Source organism: Salmo salar, chromosome 18 (genome assembly GCF_965601325.2).
Source record: "Salmo salar chromosome 18, fSalSal1, whole genome shotgun sequence".
NCBI classification, from domain to species: domain Eukaryota; kingdom Metazoa; phylum Chordata; class Actinopteri; order Salmoniformes; family Salmonidae; genus Salmo; species Salmo salar.
The window spans coordinates 76,379,829-76,399,992 of NC_138308.1; the positions used below are offsets into that span (position 1 = coordinate 76,379,829).

Here is a 20,164-nt window from a genome sequence, read left to right on the forward strand (position 1 = left end):
TGACTGAACTAAGATTTGTTAAAGGCAATGGTATTGCTGTTGTGATTAGTTGTGTAGTTTTGGGTACCGGTAGTTAGGAGTACGGCAAACACCTTATTTCTTTGGTTCCTCAATATACATTTACCATATTACAATGTAGGCTATGTGTTACAGCACTACTTTTGGTGTCCCCCTCAGGAATTTCTCTTGAGAAAATTTCATGTAATTGTCCCCTCCATATCAGATTTTCGCCCCTGCCATAATGTGATTCACAGAGCTTTAACCGAACCCCAACTACTACATTACAATGGCGAAACACATCATTCAATTGGTAAAAAAAATAGATTAAAAATAATAGTTTTACATGAATCACTATTTTATAAATGTTTTGACTATTTTGAGATGTGAATAGGGGCATCCGATATATAGTAAATAAAATGTGTATGGCTTAAGCAACATCGATAGGGGAACTTTGAGCTGCGTCTCATGCCTTGACTGTTATTTCATGCGCAATGACGCACCTGGCCTCCTCTGCCTATCAGCTATTCCATGTTCTTGTGGATTTATATAGACAATTAGTGCAGATTATAATTATTTTATGTATGGTATGATTGCTAGTTAACCTATTGCAGATCTGGACAAACGATCCACCTTCCGCTATTGCCACTGTTGATAGAGGGCAGGATAGAGTTGACTGTATAGTAAGTGGGCAGAAAAAAATAGTGCATAAGGAAGTACCAAAACACCTGATTAGGGGAGGAGCATGTAAGCAGATGAGGAAATGCGGCTATATGAAATAAATTATATAGTAAAACCTGTACAATGTAATGTAAACCAAGGAAAGAATTCACTTTGCCCAATTTAAAAATCACACAAACCTCCCCAAAACAAAAATGTTTTGTTAGACAACCTATTTTGGACCACCCCAGTAAATTTCGAACTGTCTCTTAATGTTTTGCCTCTGTAGGACCCACTTCGTCACACAATACGTTATTGTGTATCATTGCGTAATCTCAATCGCTTAACAGTTCAGCAGTTTGCTAATCCAGTTGCATCTGATACAGTTACCTATTTAGATATGATATAAATGTTGCTATGTGCCTTAGTTAGTAAATTAGGATATATGCATATGCATGAAATCCCATTTTAATTTACGCATTTGAATAATTCGTGTTTTTCATTATGCAAGTAAACATAACTGCTTGGAGCCATAATTGGTATTAATTCATGCTTTTTACCCCTCAGATATTAAACTGCAGCAAAAATCGCGTTAGACAGGAAGAATGTGGAATACATAAATGACCTAAGCTTATCATGGAGGCTACTGTACGTTATTTGCAGGAAGCTCCAATAAAGTATGTTTATATCTCACGGGAAGAAGCCTGCTGAATCTGAAGTCAAATGAGTTTCTATGCGGATACATCAGTTATGAACTTAGCTTTGTTTCCTCTGCGACTTTCCACGCTATAAGCAGCAGAGCAAGCCAAAATTAAAGATTCCTCCTTTTCTTACTTAGCGTACCCTCAAACACGAAAACAAACATATTGCCACATTTCTCATACACATAGTGTCTTCAAGTTCATAACAAACGCAACGAGTTTCTCATCCCGAGCCAATATGGGCTTTGTGTCAAATGCATTATCCGTTATTATTCCTTTTGCTGCTGAAAAGTACTCCTTTCTCCCCGTCCATGTCTTCTCCATGGCTGCTGCTGTTGAATATACAATCCGTGTGAGGGAGAGTGAAAGAGGTTGCATCCTAAATGACACCCTATTCCCTATATAGTGCACTACTTTTGACCAGAGCCCTATGGGCACTGCATATTAATAGGGCGCCATTTGGGATGTAGTCAGTGTGAGCGAGCGTAGGGTAGTTTATTCTCAGTGTCGACTGATTGAGGTCAGAACAGATTAAGTGCTTTCCACTGTCAGTTTATGAGGTCGTGGTTTCCATTGACAAACATGACCCGATGGGATCCTCACACACCAGTGTTGTCTCGAATATACTGCAATGGCAATCCACATCATATTGTGGCTAAAGAGACTATTATCCATGGTGATTGTCAGTATTGGCGTGCATTATACTTTGTTTACGCTGTCTATGCTCACAAAAGCACAGTTGATGCAATTAACTTGTGGCTTGGATGCCTTTCAGACTGGAACATTGCAGGATTTTCCTATTCACTACAACATTACAGAGGATTTTCGTGAACGCTTTGTCATAGGAAAAACTCAGGAAAATATACTCCCAAAACTTTTCAGGGTTAGGATAGGCCTAAGGCCTGAATTGTATAAAACAGGTCTAAGGTCAGGCTGAATGGTATTTAGAGTGACTTCCCTTAGTCATTCGGTCATGGAACTTTCACAGTAGATGGATACAGACAACATAGCTTTCTTATCTGAAAAACTAAAGTCTTAAATAGCAGGAGAGAAAAAATGAGACACTGTGTGGTGAGTCTTGCTGTGAGACACCGTGTGGTGAGTCTTGCTGTGAGACTGTGTGGTGAGTCTTGCTGTGAGACACTGTGTGGTGAGTCTTGCTGTCTCGTTTCACATGGCTAAATGTAGTTCCATGTAGTTCTTGTGTGCTGTCAGGTGTTGCTGTTTGATAATAATAATTTGGTTGGTGCTTATATTTGTCCTATTTCACACATATACAAGCGTGTGTTAATACTCATGTGTGAATTGGAAATGTGTTCGCATATGAATTGGAAATTGGCATATTCCAACTCCCCCTGAGAACCTTCTCGGAGAATGGCATCATGACCAGGGTCTGCTGTTATCAACGGCGACCCTGGAGCAATTAGGGTTAAGTGCCTCGCTCTAGAGCACATCGGCAGATGATAAAAAAAAATGATTCACCTTGAACACTGAATACAAATAAACAAAAATGACAGCCGACAGTTCTGTCAGGTTAATCTAACAAAACAGAGAACAACTACCCACACAAACCAAGGGAAAAAGGCTGCCTAATTATGGCTTCCAATCAGAGACAACGATAGACAGCTGCCTCTGATTGGAAACCATACCCGGCCAAAACATAGAAAACAAAAACCTAGAATGCCCACCCACCTATCACACCCTGACCTAACTAAACAGAGAAAAAAAACGCTCTCCTAGGTCAGAGCGTGACACCCCCTCACGCAAGGAAAGCATCTTTGTTTATTTTTTTGACCTCAATTAAACTTTGTGTCGCGGCCAGGGCAAGTTGAGTTATGCCAACTCCGTGGAGGCCTGTGTGTTTGTGTTTCTGTGTGTGTGTCTGTGTCAATTAGTGTGGGTGTGTGTCTGGGTGGTTTGAGGGGAACGAGGTGGTGTTAGTTTTGGCCCATAATGTCCCCAGAGCGACACAGAAGCCTGAGGGGATGGTTGCAGCCAGGGGAAGATGGGGGAGATGACAGGAGAGGAAATAGACAAGCTATGTCAATGTGACGGGTAGCAGAACAAAGCCCAACTTTCTCTCGCTCTCGCGCTTTTGCGCTCTCTCTCGTGCGAGAGAGAGAGAGGGCGAAGAGAGGGAAGAAAGAGGGAAGAGAGGGAAGAAATTTGTCAAATGGACTTCAACTCGTGTATATTCAACGAGAATAATGAAGTCATTCAACCGCACTCTGAATTATCCAAGAAATTCCTTGAGCTGAAGAGAAATTGACCTCCACGTAGTTAACTATAATTTGCTTTTTGAAGTGGAGTATCAATCTCTGAACACCCGGAAGAGCATCATCCTCCTTTTGTCATCTGCTTATTTTTAGGTCTGCTACAGCTCAGCACTTAATAGTGTTTAATTAAATTAAGCCCTTGTTGGCATTCATTTAAAGGGGCAATTCGCAGCTTTCTAGCCTCATATTCATCATCTACAGCATCTGTACCAGTGCAGTGGTGGCCGGTGATTGGCGAAAAAATTATCACCAATCACAGGTGGGGTGCCGCCGCTAACGCCATAATGGGCAGGCCACCACTCTACCAGTGTCTACAGTACATACAGTACCAGTCAAAAGTTAGGACACACCTACTCAGGGTTTTACTTTGTTTTTTACCATTTTCTACATTGTAGAATAACAGTGAAGACATCAAAACTATGAAATAGCACATATGGAATCATGTAGTAACCCCAAAAAGTTTTAAGCAAATCAAAATATATTTTATTTGAGATTCTTCAAAGTAGCCACCCTTTGCTTGATGACAGCTTTGCACACTCTTGGCATTCTGTCAACCTGCTCCATGAGGCAGTCACCTGGAATGCATTTCAATTAACAGGTGTGCGTTAAAAGTTCATTTTAATGCGTTTGAGCCAATCAGTTGTGCTGTGACATGGTACTGGTGGTATACAGAAGAGAACAGCTCAAATAAGCAAAGAGAAACGAGAGTCCATCATTACTTTAATACATGAAGGTAAGTCAATGTGGAAAATTTCAGTCGCAAAAACCATCAAGCACTATGATGAAACTGGCTCTCATAAGGACAACCATAGGAATGGAAGACCCAGAGTTACCTCTGCTGCAGAGGATAAGTTCATTAGCGTTACCAGCCTCAGAAATCGCAGCCCAAATAAATGTTTCACAGAGTTCAAGTAACAGACACATCTTAACATCAACTGTTCAGTGGAGACTGCGTGAATCAGGCCTTCATGGTCAAATTGCTGCAAAGAAACCACTACTAAAGGATATCAATAAGAAGAAGCGACTTACTTGGGCCAAGAAACATGAGCAATGGATATTAGTCTGGTGGAAATCTGTCCTTTGGTCCAATGAGTCCAAATTTGAGATTTTTGGTTCCAACCACCGTGTCTTTGTGAGACGCAGAGTAGGTAAACGGATGATCTCCACATGTGTGGTTCCCACCGTGAAGCATGGAGGAGGAGGTGTGACGGTGTGGCAGTGCTTTGCTCTTGACACTGTTGGTGATTTATTTAGAATTCAAGGCACACTTAACCAGCATGGCTACCACAGCATTCTGTGGCGATACTCCATCCATCTGGTTTGCGCTTAGTGGGACTATCATTTGTTTTTCAACAGGACAATGACCCAACACACCTCCAGGCTGTGTAAGGGCTATTTTACCAAGAAGGAGAGTGATGGAGTGCTGCATCAGATGACCTGGCCTCCACAGTCACCCGACCTCAACCCAATTGAGATGGTTTGGAATGAGTTGGACAACAGAGTGAAGGAAAAGCAGCCAACAAGTGCTCAGCATATGTGGGAACTCTTTCAAGACTGTTGGAAAAGCATTCCAAGTGAAGCTGGTTGTGAGAATGCCAAGAGTGTGCAAAGCTGTCATCAAGACAAAGGGTGGCTACTTTGAAGAATCTCAAATATAAAATATATTTTTGTTTGTTTAACACATTTTTGGTTACTACATGATTCCATATGTGTTATTTCATAGTTCTGACGTCTTCACTATTATTCTACAATGTAGAAAATTGTAAAAAATAAAGAAAAACCCTTGAATGAGTAGGTGTCCAACATTTTGACTGGTACTGTATGTGAAATGGGATGATTAATTTGAAGTAAAAAACTGAATGGCCCCTTTAGTCCCACCAACATCCACTATACCAGCCCACCTTTAAAACCTTACATGGTTATCTAGTGATCTAGTGAGGTTAAGGTGTTACTCAGGCAGTTGATGTAGCCTCTGCAATTGACATAGCTGATTTTGTCCTCCTGTATCTCACCTTGGGGCTAATTCAGTAATTCACTCACGTAAATAGAGTTAATTTCCTCCCTCAGCATGTCTGACTGCTAGATTGACAGGTGAGGCAGGTGTGTTAGTTTGTCACTAGCTCTGTCAAGCGTAACTCACCTCCCCTATACTGGCGAGCTTGGTGTGTTGCCAGGCGTTGGAAGATGTGTGTCGATGAAGAGGAGTGGGAACAAAACAAATTGCCTGTTTCCACTGGCAAGCCGAAGGTGTCTTCAGACCATGCTTTCTCCCCGTTAGACTGACTCATGCTAATTGCTAATTACACTAAAACCACAGCGCCGGTTGAGGCGCCAAAAGCCAACAATTGGTGTGATTTTGAAGGGCCTGTCAATCTAGGACCCACTGAGGAACACCTGGAACTGGAGAGCTATCCGTGTTTCATTGGGTGTGCAGTCTTCGATGACAGGCATTTCATGCGTTTTTTTTTTCTTCAGACACATCAAGGGTTCTATGGAATAATTTTTTGGGGAAAACAATGACATTTTTCTGCATTGCAGAGTGTGTTTGATTAATGTCTACATGTGAGTCACATTTTTTATTGACTACCTTCATTCAAAAGCACAGCGTACACATTGTCTTGTCTTATGATAGTCTCCTTATCCTTTTCTATTGAGAGGAGCCCTTAGATTTGGATTGCCTGGGGATATATCTAAACTTAATTTACTCATTATGCTAGCTTCTCACTTAAAAATGAACAATTCTTTGTTCTTTATGGAAAAATGGTTACCGTTAAGAGCAATTTTTAAAGTAGGTCTACCCTCCATTTCCTCAAACCGTCTCGGCTTGCCACAGGTGACACGATCTCCTTCACCATAAAGCGCAAGTGGGTGTGGCTGCCTCCCTCTGCTCTAATCGAATAACGACATTATGATTCATGCGCTAATTAATCACCCGTTTTGTGGGCCGAGCAGATTCAGCTACGTGGGGGAGACAGACGTTTGATGTGTTGAATCAGCCCTTCTCTCCCTCCATCCATCCTTCCCTCCATCTTTCCCTTCCTCCATTTCTCTATCCATCATTAATGCATTTCAATAAGAGCTCATTTGAATTGTCCGCCCTCTGTTTCGGTATGTGTAGTTTGCAGCCGGAAACAAGCTGCCTCCTGGGACGAAATACTCCATCCCTTCATAATATTAGCTAAACTTTTCATACTGAAGTTTTTATTTGGCGTGTTTCCCAATCCGGGCTTAATTTGAGATGGCAGGTTTATCTCAAATCATCACTGACTGTGTTGGAGCTGGTGCTGTCGGAAACTGGTTGAGATTGGAAGAGTTGAATAATTGCACAAGTCAGTATAGGGACCCTTTTGAATCGTACCAGACGTGTTTATCTCCATTATGACAGCCATTTACACAAACAAGCTCTCTAATCATAATGTCTGCAGTCGTTGGCCCCCCTTCAATCGGACAGTTTTTCTGTTTCTTGGGAGATTAACTGAAATGCCTACCCCGAGGGCCTGTTTTGGTATTAATTATGACTTTTAAATGTCATTGCTAGTTAGCTCTGTCTGACCCAAAGTTCCCGGTGTCTCGGGAAGGAGGTAAGAGGGTCTGGGCTGTTTTTCAATGACCCCGGGGCCTCAGTGCTGCTCTACATGCAAGCCCTCTTGAGGACATGCAATTTACCCCCATTACGTAAGGAAATCCGCATTCAAGACCCGCAATCAAACTCATCTTTTGGTTTTCAATTTGCTGCCTCTCCGAGTCATTAGAAACCTTGGGAAGAGCGACATTTTCCTCTCAACCATTATTTCCAATGACCTTTAGAATTCCCTTTTTGGTGAGTAATTGCATTTTTAAATATTAATTTGTGAATTGTGTCATGTCTGTAGAAATGACTCGCTCTTTGTAGATTCACTGTGTGAATTAACACTTTTAGACAAGTTGAAGAAAAGTTGAAGTAAAGATATCATTCTTCACTTTAGCCTAAAAGGTGATTTGACTTCAAAGTTTTATCAAGCGAGTTCTCCCACAATTCTGTGTATTCAGCAGAGCGTTCGTCAAGAGACTTATCCTGGGAAATTCTCAGGAGCAGGAATAAAACTACAGAAGAATATTCCTCAAGGATTACAGAAAGAGAAAGTGGAACAGAACAGAACTGAGAGCTTAGATATCAGTAAGGACTTTCAATGAGACTCCATCTTGCTTTTTAGCTATAGGTGGGTGTCTGGCCTTAGATGGTGATACGGGCACACAGGCAGGATGCTGGTGTTGGTAGACAGGGAATCTGAGCCCTATCCATTGCCACTTCCGGGTACAAATGTAATTACATAGAATTGTTGACTACTCTGGTAATTCAAGCCTATTTTGGGCGTTTGGTTACTTGCTTACATTAGTCGATTAGGGAATCTGGCTCCTGAATGACTTTTGATTCATTTGTTTCCTTGTTTTAATATTTGGGAGGAAGATATAGCTTGACTAACATTCTGAGAACTTGAACTGAAAATATGAGCCTTGGCTTCAGGTTATAGTGAGAGTCCCTTTTTAAGACCCTCAAGGGATGTTGAGGTCATGCTAATAGCCCAATCAGTTGTCAGTGTACAGTCAGGGTGGTACATCTGATTTATTCTAAAGCAGCGGTGGAAATGAGCCGGGGGGGGGGTGGTGTGTATGCTATATTAGTAAAACATAAGCCTATCACAATAATTAAAACAAAGATGCCAAGAAAACTGTAAGCTATTACACTGTTATTTATCACGACCGCATGTCAGTGTCATAAAATATTAGCAAATGGACTTGAAAACATGTGGAAGTACGCTCCAAAATGTGGTGTGGTATGACAATAACAGTGACATTTTGCCAAGACCGAGACGCGAGGACAGCAGTGGATGCATCAATTCAGGTTTCAAGTGTAGGCCTATTTCACAATTGCCGAATGTCATTCATTACACTTTTTGGTGCTTTGTAAGAGATTTCCATTTCTCAAATGGTGGGTGTAGCGCACTATATGGATGTGGGAATTATTTTAGAGTGGATGAACATGCGTAGGTAGCCTTTTGACGTGATTGTTTGACAATCAGATGGAGACATCTAAATGAATTGGGATTCTATATGTAATTCTATGATTAGAATTGTAAAAAAATGTGGAGGTCCCGTACCGGGAAGAAATTAAATCTACTTTCACCCTGGTTGAACAGTGTGCAAAAATAAATATCCCAACATCTTATTCAGACCTATTCAAACCGAATAATTCAATCAAAATAATCAGAGGAGACTTTAAAATGGATGCTGGTGCCTTTTGTATCCTTTCATGTTGAGTTAGCATAGGATAGCATAGCATAGGATAGCATAGCATAGATAGCATAGCATAAATAGCATAGCATAGATAGCATAGGCTATAGTTAGCTATGCTAGTTTCGACGCCCATCTTTGAGAATAACATGGGAACCCTTATACAGTTAATTTCTCTCAATGTTGGTCTAACATACCTTAGATGTAATATGTCTGTTGCCAATTTAATCTGGCCTACGTTTGAAGCTGCGTACAGTACCAGTCAAGTTTGGACACACTTATTCATGGGTTTTTCAAAGCTGTCAACAAGGCAAAGGGTGGCTACTTTGAAGAATCTCAAATATAAAATATATTTTGATTTGTTTCACACTCTTTTGGTTACCACATAAATCCATATGTATTATTTTATAGTTTTGATGTCTTCACTTCTACAATGTAGAAAATAGTAAAAATAAAGAAAAACCCTGGAATGAGTAGGCGTGTCCAAACTTTTGACTGGTACTGTAGGTCATGACGTTTGAAGATTTAGACTCATTACAGGTGTGTGTGTGTGTGTGTGTGTGTGTGTGTGTGTGTGTACACCATATATAGAAGTGTTACCAGTGATGCACACATTAACACCATAACTTGTGAAAAACGTTAATATCCTACTATGAATTGCTGTGATTTCAAACAACCTAGGATGGCACACTGTGTTGCTTAAAATGCCACAAAGATGAATTTGATCCTCTTGCCTTATAGAATAACTACGGCACTTTGCCCACTGCCCAGTGAATTGAAGTAGATCAATAATACTCAGAGAGCAAACTCATGTTTAGGCGAGCTATTCAGCAAAGCACAGTTCAATAGAACTCAAATCTGCTTATAAATTGATGTGGCGTTGCGTTTGAGAATGAGCTACTCCATAGCAAGAGAATAATATGAAACAGAATGTGGAATAAATGAGATAAAAATGAAATCATTTATTGATTTCAGGGATCGCGGAGACAAAATGGCTTTTTAAATTCAGTTTGGTACTTTATCATAAGGGGGTGATAAGTATTTTGCAATTCTCAGTGCAATGTTTCTATGGTAACCATCCCATGCAATGGGCTGTGCATGTGCCTTTGGATAGAACTGTAAAAACATAGCCATCTGGATTTTGGGTCACATTTTGCTGTATTTATTGTTTTACTATATGGATGGCATCATCCTCTCCATATAAATTATGCTTATTGTATTGTGGTGCTTGCTACAAGTATTTTATACTGACAAAATGTCAACGCAACATGCAACAATTTCAACGATTTTACTGAGTAACATGTTCATATGAGGAAATCAGTCAATTGAAATAAATTAATTAGGCCCTAATCTATGGATTTCACATAACTGGGAATACAGATATGCATCTCTTGGTCACAGATATCTTTTAAAAATGGGCCTCACAATGGACTTCGGGATCTCATCACGGTATTTCTGTTCATTCAAATTGCCATCGATAAAATGTAATTGTGTTCATTGTCCATTGTATATGTCTGCCTATACCATAACCCCACCGCCACCATGGGGCACTCTGTTCACACGTTGGCATCAGCAAACCGCTCGCCCACACAACAGCATAACCGTGGTCTGCGGTTGTTAGGCCAGTTGGACGTACTGCTAAATTCTCTAAAATGACGACTGAGTCAGTTTATGGTAGAGAAATGAACATTCACTTCTCTGGCAACAGCTCTGGTGGACATTCCTGCAGTCAGCATGCCAATTGCATGCTCCTTCAACTTGAGACATCTGTGTCATTGTGTTGTGACAAAACGGCACATTTCAGAGTGGCCTTTTATTGTCCCCCAGCACAAGGTGCACCTGTGTAATGATCATGCTGTTAAATCAGCGTGTTGATATGCCACACCTGTCAGGTGGATGGATTATCTTGGCAAAGGAGAAATGCTCACTAACAAGGATGTAAAAAAATACAAATTGGGCACAAAATTTGAGAAAAATAAGCTTTTTGTGCATATGGAACATTTCTGAGATCTTTTATTCCATCTCATGAAACATGGGACCAACGCTTTACAGGTTGCGTTTATATATTTGTTCAGTGTACAGTCGTGGCCAAAAGTATTGAGAATGACACAAATATACATTTTCACAAAGTCTGCTGCCTCAGTTTGTATGATGGCAATTTGCATAGTCTCCAGAATGTTATGAAGAGTGATCAGATGAATTGCAATTAATTGCAAAGTCCCTCTTTGGCATGCAAATTAACTGAATCCCCAAAAAACATTTCCACTGCATTTCAGCCCTGCCACAAAAGGAGCAGCTGACATCATGTCAGTGATTCTCTCGTTAACACAGGTGTGAGTGTTGACGAGGATAAGGCTGGAGATCACTCTGTCATGCTGATTGAGTTTGAATAACAGACTGGAAGCTTCAAAAGGAGGGTGGTGCTTGGAATCATTGTTCTTCCTCTGTCAATCATGGTTACCTGCAAGGAAACATCATTGCTTTGCACAAAAAGGGCTTCACAGGCAAGGATATTGCTGCTAGTAAGATTGCACCTAAATCAACCATTTATCGAATCATCAAGAACTTCAAGGAGAGCGGTTCAATTGTTGTAAAGAAGGCTTCAGGGCGCCCAAGAAAGTCCAGCAAGCGCCAGGACGTCTCCTAAAGTTGATTCAGCTGCGGGATTGGGGCACCACCAGTACAGAGCTTGCTCAGGAATGGCGGCAGGCAGGTGTGAGTGAGGCGAAGACTTTTGGAGGATGGCCTGGTATCACAAAGGGCAGCAAAGAAGCCACTTCTCTCCAGGAAAAACATCAGGGACAGACTGATATTCTGCAAAAGGTACAGGGATTGGACTGCTGAGGACTTGGGTAAAGTCATTTTCTCTGATGAATCCCCTTTCCGATTGTTTGGGGCATCCGGAAAAAAGCTTGTCCGGAGACGACAAGGTGAGCGCTACCATCAGTCCTGTGTCATGCCAACAGTAAAGCATCCTGAGACCATTCATGTGTGGGGTTGCTTCTCAGCCAAGGGAGTGGGCTCACTCACAATTTTGCCTAAGAACACAGCCATAAATAATGGTACCAACACATCCTCCGATAGCAACTTCTCCCAACCATCCAGGAACAGTTTGGTGACGAACAATGCCTTTTTAACTAAGTGGCTCAGGGAACAAAACATTGATAATTTGGGTCCATGGCCAGGAAACTCCCCAGACCTTAATCCCATTCAGAATTTACGGTCAATCCTCAAGAGGCAGGTGGACAAACAAAACCCCACAAATTCTGACAATCTCCAAGCATTTATTATGCAAGAATGGGCTGCCATCAGTCAGAATGTGGCCAGAAGTTAATTGACAGCATGCCAGGGTGGATTGCAGAGGTCTTGAAAAAGAAGGGTCAACACTGCAAATATTAACTCTGCATCAACTTCATGTAACTGTCAATAAAAGCCTTTGACGCTTATGAGATGCTTGTAATTATACTTCAGTATTCCATAGTAACATCTGACAAAAATATCTAAAGACACTGAAGCAGCAAACTTTGTGGAAATTAATATTTGTGTCATTCTCAAAACTTTTGGCCACGACTGTAGATTGAATTAGCCGCACAATATTGAAATTGAACAAGCTTATTAAAAGTAATTGGTTTGTCACAGATTTTTCTTACAGTAGATTCATGCAACAGTTTTCATGTATCTTGTTCAATATTGTTGTATACTTCCTCTTCATAGATTTTCAACACATTTCATTGTATTTATAACACTGCTATATCAAATGTTTGATAAGCGGGCACCATGGAATAGAAAGGACAATCAGCCATCAATTATTTTGTTCTTCTCTCCCTCGATTAAAAGTAGAAATGTAATAAGATCCGGATCACTTGTTTTCAGAGAGAGAGAGAGAGAGCGCGAGAACCTTCCATTAAGTAGGAGATAATTGATATGTTTCATTCCTTAAACCGGGGGAAATTATTCAAACGTCCGATTTCTGTTATAATGACAACTGGCTTCTAGCAACTACGGCACTTCCACTGATACAGACTGCATTCCAAATGGCACCCTATTCCCTACATAGTTCACTACATTTGACCAGACCGCTATGGGCTCTTGTCAATAGTAGTGCACAATAAGGAAATAGGGTGCGATTTGGAATCCAGTCTGTATCAGTGGAAGTGCCTTAGTTGCTAGAAGCCAGCTGTCGTTACAGGGAGGGTTGAAAGTGGCACCATGAAAACTTTTAGATTGTTCATAGCGGCTCAGATTGTAGTGGAATTTCCTGGAGGGGGGAGAGAGCTTCACAAGGGCATACAGTCACACAGGCAAAACACACACAGGTAAATGGCTCTCACACTTCCAGGCTGTCTAGCCCCCTTCCAGCCCATGATAAATGCTTGCAGTCAGTACCCATTGTCCAGTGTTGGCGCTGCAACACAGACACTTCTGTTAAGGGGTGTTTATGAAAATCCAAAACTGTCACGGTCCCCTGCGATCTCTCAGCCCAATGTTTACATTTCCCACTCGTTTTTTTCATTCCCACTGTAAACACCAAACCCCTGGAGTTTCCTCTGTTCCTCTGGCAAGAGGCAAAGCAGAAACGGCATGACAGACCGCAGGCTCTGGTCTCCTGGTCTCCTGCCATTTGGCTGCCTGCGGTAAACAATGACAATACTGCCAGAGTGCTAGCAGTTAACCCCTCTTTGACCCAATCGCCACCTTTCCCTGTTAAGTGGGTGTGGCCACCTCTCTCAGCTCTAATTGAATAACGACATCATGATTAATGCGTTAATTGATCATCTGCGTTTCGGATGATGAATGTTTTTCATTCTCTCTCTCGTTCCTTTTTTTCTGTATTGGTCTTACTGGTTGGATTGTCATCATGAACACAATTAACATGCTCCCCACCTACTCCTTCGCTTTGAACTCTTGACCTTTCACCATATCTCTCCATCTCCCTCTCCCACACAACCTACAGCCATGTAATTGTGCCTCCCACGCCCAACAAAGGCCCTGTCAGCCCCACTCCCTCCGTCCCAATGTCTGACCTTGGACCTTTGCTCTATCCTCACCTTCTCTCCATCTTTTTCTCTGTTTATCTTGCGCTAATGGTTAAGACATTAGGCTGGCAAGTGGGAGACCCAGGTTCAATTCCCACATGGTAAATATCCCCAGTGTTACGCAGGTTTTGCTGACGTTATTTTCTGTCTATGTACCCACAGCCTTCAGTCGAGCTCCCATCCCCATGGCGGTGGTGAGGAGGGAGCTGTCGTGTGAGAGCTACCCCATTGAGCTGCGCTGCCCGGGCACCGACGTCATCATGATTGAGAGTGCCAACTACGGCCGCACCGACGACAAGATCTGTGACGCCGACCCAGCGCAAATGGAAAATACACGCTGCTACCTTCCCGATGCCTACAAGATCATGTCCCAGAGGTAAGAATCTAGACCTCTATATACAATGAGCTCCAAACGTATTGGGACAGTGACCCATTTGTTGTTGTTTTGGCTCTGTACTTACATTTACATTTACATTCAGAGCGACTTACAAATTGGTGCATTCACCTTATGATATCCAGTGGAACAACCACTTTACAATAGTGCATCTAAATCTTTTAAGGGGGGGGGGGGGGGGGGTTAGAAGGATTACTTTATCCTATACTAGGTATTCCTTAAAGAGGTGGGGTTTCAGGTGTCTCCGGAAGGTGGTGATTGACTCCGCTGTCCTGGCATCGTGAGGGAGCTTGTTCCACCATTGGGGTGCCAGAGCAGCGAACAGTTTTGACTTGGCTGAGCGGGAACTGTGCTTCCTCAGAGGTAGGGGGGCCAGCAGGCCAGAGGTGGATGAACGCAGTGCCCTTGTTTGGGTGTAGGGCCTGATCAGAGCCTGAAGGTATGGAGGTGCCGTTCCCTTCACAGCTCCATAGGCAATCACCATGGTCTTGTAGCGGATGCGAGCTTCAACTGGAAGCCAGTGGAGAGAGCGGAGGAGCGAGGTGACGTGAGAGAACTTGGGAAGGTTGAACACCAGACGGGCTGCGGCGTTCTGGATGAGTTGTAGGGGTTTAATGGCACAGGCAGGGAGCCCAGCCAACAACGAGTTGCAGTAATCTAGACGGGAGATGACAAGTGCCTGGATTAGGACCTGCGCCGCTTCCTGTGTGAGGCAGGGTCGTACTCTGCGAATGTTGTAGAGCATGAACCTACAGGATCGGGTCACCGCCTTGATGTTAGTGGAGAACGACAGGGTGTTGTCCAGGATCACGCCAAGGTTCTTAGCACTCTGGGAGGAGGACACAAGGGAGTTGTCAACCGTGATGGCGAGATCATGGAACGGGCAGTCCTTCCCCGGGAGGAAGAGCAGCTCCGTCTTGCCGAGGTTCAGCTTGAGGTGGTGATCCGTCATCCACAATGATATGTCTGACAGACATGCAGAGATGCGATTCGCCGCCTGGTTATCAGAAGGGGGAAAGGAGAAGATTAATTGTGTGTCGTCTGCATAGCAATGATAGGAGAGACCATGTGAGGACATGACAGAGCCAAGTGACTTGGTGTATAGCGAGAATAGGAGAGGGCCTAGAACAGAGCCCTGGGGGATACCAGTGGTGAGAGCGCATGGTGCGGAGACAGATTCTCGCCACGCCACCTGGTAGGAGCGACCTGTCAGGTAGGACGCAATCCAAGCGTGGGCCGCGCCGGAGATGCCCAACTCGGAGAGGGTGGAGAGGAGGATCTGATGGTTCACAGTATCAAAGGCAGCAGATAGGTCTAGAAGGATGAGAGCAGAGGAGAGAGAGTTAGCTTTAGCAGTGCGGAGAGCCTCCGTGACACAGAGAAGAGCAGTCTCAGTTGAATGCCCAGTCTTGAAACCTGACTGATTAGGATCAAGAAGGTCATTCTGAGAGAGATAGCAGGAGAACTGGCCAAGGACGGCACGTTCAAGAGTTTTGGAGAGAAAAGAAAGAAGGGATACTGGTCTGTAGTTGTTGACATCGGAGGGATCGAGTGTAGGTTTTTTCAGAAGGGGTGCAACTCTCGCTCTCTTGAAGACGGAAGGGACATAGCCAGCGGTCAAGGATGAGTTGATGAGCGAGGTGAGGTAGGGGAGAAGGTCTCCGGAAATGGTCTGGAGAAGAGACGAGGGGATAGGGTCAAGTGGGCAGGTTGTTGGGCGGCCGGCCGTCACAAGACGCGAGATTTCATCTGGAGAGAGAGGGGAGAAAGAGGTCAAAGCACAGGGTAGGGCAGTGTGAGAAGGACCAGCGGTGTCGTTTGACTTAGCAAACGAGGATCGGATATCGTCAACCTTCTTTTCAAAATGGTTGACGAAGTCATCCGCAGAGAGGGAGGAGGGGGGGGGGGAGGGGGAGGAGGATTCAGGAGGGAGGAGAAGGTAGCAAAGAGCTTCCTAGGGTTAGAGGCAGATGCTTGGAATTTAGAGTGGTAGAAAGTGGCTTTAGCAGCAGAGACAGAAGAGGAGAATGTAGAGAGGAGGGAGTGAAAGGATGCCAGGTCCGCAGGGAGGCGAGTTTTCTTCCATTTCCGCTCGGCTGCCCGGAGCCCTGTTCTGTGAGCTCGTAGTGAGTCGTCGAGCCACGGAGCAGGAGGGGAGGACCGAGCCGGCCTGGAGGATAGGGGACAGAGAAAATCAAAGGATGCAGAAAGGGAGGAGAGGAGGGTTGAGGAGGCAGAATCAGGAGATAGGTTGGAGAAGGTTTGAGCAGTGGGAAGAGATGATAGGATGGAAGAGGAGAGAGTAGCGGGAGAGAGAGAGCGAAGGTTGGGACGGCGCAATACCATCCGAGTAGGGGCAGAGTGAGAAGTGTTGGATGAGAGCAAGAGGGAAAAGGATACAAGGTAGTGGTCGGAGATTTGTAGGGGAATTGCAATGAGATTAGTGGAAGAACAGCATCTAGTAAAGATGAGGTCAAGCGTATTGCCTGCCTTGTGAGTAGGGGGGGAAGGTGAGAGGGTGAGGTCAAAAGAGGAGAGGAGTGGAAAGAAGGAGGCAGAGAGGAATGAGTCAAAGGTAGACGTGGGGAGGTTAAAGTCACCCAGAACTGTGAGAGGTGAGCCATCCTCAGGAAAGGAACTTATCAAGGCGTCAAGCTCATTGATGAACTCTCCAAGGGAACCTGGAGGGCGATAAATGATAAGGATGTTAAGCTTGAAAGGGCTGGTAACTGTGACAGCATGGAATTCAAATGAGGAGATAGACAGATGGGTCAGGGGAGAAAGAGAGAATGTCCACTTGGGAGAGATGAGGATTCCAGCTGGCTCGATGCTCTAGGGGTATGCGAGAACACGTGGGCAGACGAAGAGAGAGCAGTAGGAGTAGCAGTGTTATCTGTGGTAATCCATGTTTCCGTCAGCGCCAGGAAGTCTAGGGACTGGAGGGTAGCATAGGCTGAGATGAACTCAGCCTTGTTGGCTGCAGACCGGCAGTTCCAGAGGCTGCCGGAGACCTGGAACTCCACGTGGGTCGTGCGCGCTGGGACCACCAGGTTAGAGTGGCAGCGGCCACGCGGTGTGAAGCGTTTGTATGGCCTGTGCAGAGGGGAGAGAACAGGGATAGACAGACACATAGTTGACAAGCTACAGAAGTGTTGTTTCTTGTATTATTGTCTCTTGTGTCTTTAGAGAACTGTTTCACTTTGATATCCTTTTTCTTCTGTCCTGATTTTCTCTTTCTTTTCTTCTGTTAACCTCTATGGGCTAGGTGGGACGCTAGCGTGCCACCCGTGGTGCACTCCATCAACAGCAGGTGCATTTCAAGAGCGGCAAATTTGAATCCAAATAAATGTCAAAATTCAAATTTTTCAAACATACAACTATTTTACACCCTTTGAAAGATAAACATCTCCTTAATCTAACCTCGTTTTACGATTTCAAAAAGGTTTTACGGCGAAAGCATAAATTTAGAGTATGTTAGGACAGTACATTTACAAGAGTTGTATGTAATGTTTTGTCAATTCAAAGACAGGGTCACCAAAACCATAAAACCAGCTAAAATGATGCACTAACCTTTTACAATCTCCATCAGATGACACTCCTAGGACATTATGTTAGACAATGCATGCATTTTTAGTTCTATCAAGTTCATATTTATATCCAAAAACAGCGTTTTACTATGGCATTGATGTTGAGGAAATCGTTTCCCTCCAATAACCGGCAGTCAAGTCAGCGTCACAAATTAAATAATTAAAATTAGAAAACATTGGTAAAATATTATATTGTCATTTAAAGAATTATAGATTTACATCTCTTGAACGCAATCAACTTGCCAGATTTAAAAATAACCTTACTGGGAAATCACACTTTGCAATAATCTGAGCACTGCGCCCAGAAAAATACGCGTTGCGATACAGACTAGACGTCATGTTGGGGAGATCTAAAATCGAAAATACTATGTAAATAATACATTACCTTTGATTCTCTTCATCAGATGTCACTTCCAGGTATCACAGGTCCATAACGAATGTAGTTTTGTTCAAAAAAGCTCATCATTTATGTCCAAAAATCTCCGTCTTGTTAGCACATGATCTAAGCCAGCCGGACTTCTCGTCATGAACGAGGGGAAAAAATATATTTACGTTCGTTCAAACATGTCAAACGTTGTATAGCATAAATCATTAGGGCCTTTTTTAACCAGAACATGAATAATATTCAAGGTGGACGAATGCATACTCTTTTATAACGTATTGGAACGAGGGTACCCAACATGAACTCGCGCGCCAGGTGTCTAATGGGACATCATCGTTCCATGGCTCTTGTTCGGTCAGATCTCCCTCCAGAAGACTCAAAACACTTTGTAAAGGCTGGTGACATCTAGTGGAAGCAATAGGAAGTGCCAAAATATTCCTCAGCCCCTGTGTTTTTCAATGGGATAGGTTTAAAGGTAATACAACACATCAGGTATCCACTTCCTGTCAGAAAATGTCTCAGGGTTTTGCCTGCCAAATGAGTTCTGTTATACTCACAGACACCATTCAAACAGTTTTAGAAACTTTAGAGTGTTTTCTATCCATATATAATAAGTATATGCATATTCTAGTTACTGGGTAGGATTAGTAACCAGATTAAATCGGGTAAAAAAAAATTATCCAGACGTGCAAATGCTGCCCCCTAGCCCTAACAGGTTAACTAGATATTCTTTGTTGTTCTTCGTTAGCTAGCTAGCTTCTTCCAAAAGAGTCCCTAGCAACTGCTTAGCAACTGGTAAACAATTCAGCTAGCTAAGATAACTACAATTTTATGAAAAATAGTTATTTCTCAAAAGCCTATCTTCTTTGTTTGTTGCTTGTTTTTTCTCCTATTCAGTCTTGCAGTTTTCTTTTGCTTTTTTCCGATGTACTTCACTCTAAATACCATGTAAATTTCAATATTTGTAGGAGCTCATTTTTCAGCTGCTGCTGCTGAAATTGGAGTTCCGGAGTACTTCAGGACTTTGAATTTTGAAATGATACAATGATCGAGGTTAAAGTGCAGCTTTAATTTGAGGGTATTTTCATCCGTATTGGGTGAACAGTTTCGAAATTGCAGCTCTTTTTGTACATAGTCCCTGCATTTTAGGGAACCAAACGTATTGGGACAAATTCACTTATGCATTAAAGTAGTAAAAAGTAAAACATGTAGTCCCATATTCACAGCACGCAATGACTACATCAAGCTTGTGACTCTACAAATTTGTTGGACTAATTTGCTGTTTCTTTTGGTTGTGTTTCAGATTATTATTATTATTATAGAATGGTAAATAATGTATTGTCATTTCGGAGTCACTTTTATTGTAAATAAGAATAAAATATGTTTCTAAACGCTTCTACATTAATGTGGATGCTATCATGACTATGGATAATCCTGAATGAATTGTGAATTATGATGAGTGAGAAAGTTAGACACACAAATCAAACCCCAAAGATATGCTAACCTCTCACCATTACAATAACAGGGGAGATTGTCTCATTGACACCTGCCCCAAGTACTGCCGTTGCAATTTTGGTTACCTTTTATTGAGCCTTTGTCTGGGGTTGGCAGGGCAGAGTGGGGGGGATTTCATGAACTAACTTTGTCCATTCAGGGGAACACGTCCTCATTGAAAATAATACACAATTCTCCAATGCTGATAATTTGTGTTCCATTTACATTTCTGAATTAAGTTTAATTGTAGATGGAATTGACCCTTCGCTAAGCCCCACCCCAGAATGTTGGGCAACCAATTGCAGTGCTCCAATGGATAGCAACTGCTGTCAAGTCCAACACCTCAGACAAGCTCACGTTTATATT

The 20,164-nt window shown here is 42.8% G+C and overlaps 1 protein-coding gene across 12 annotated transcripts in view; it reads left to right on the plus strand.

Moving 5' to 3' along the window:
• LOC106577626 (adhesion G protein-coupled receptor L3) overlaps positions 1-20,164 on the plus strand; it is a 360,961-nt gene that overhangs the window by 118,461 nt on the left and 222,336 nt on the right. For all 12 annotated transcript variants that reach the window (XM_082965148.1, XM_082965150.1, XM_082965143.1 and 9 more), the window contains one exon: positions 14,104-14,317. In XM_082965148.1, coding sequence (XP_082821274.1) covers positions 14,104-14,317 — 214 coding nt within the window. The remainder of the gene's footprint in view (positions 1-14,103; positions 14,318-20,164) is intronic.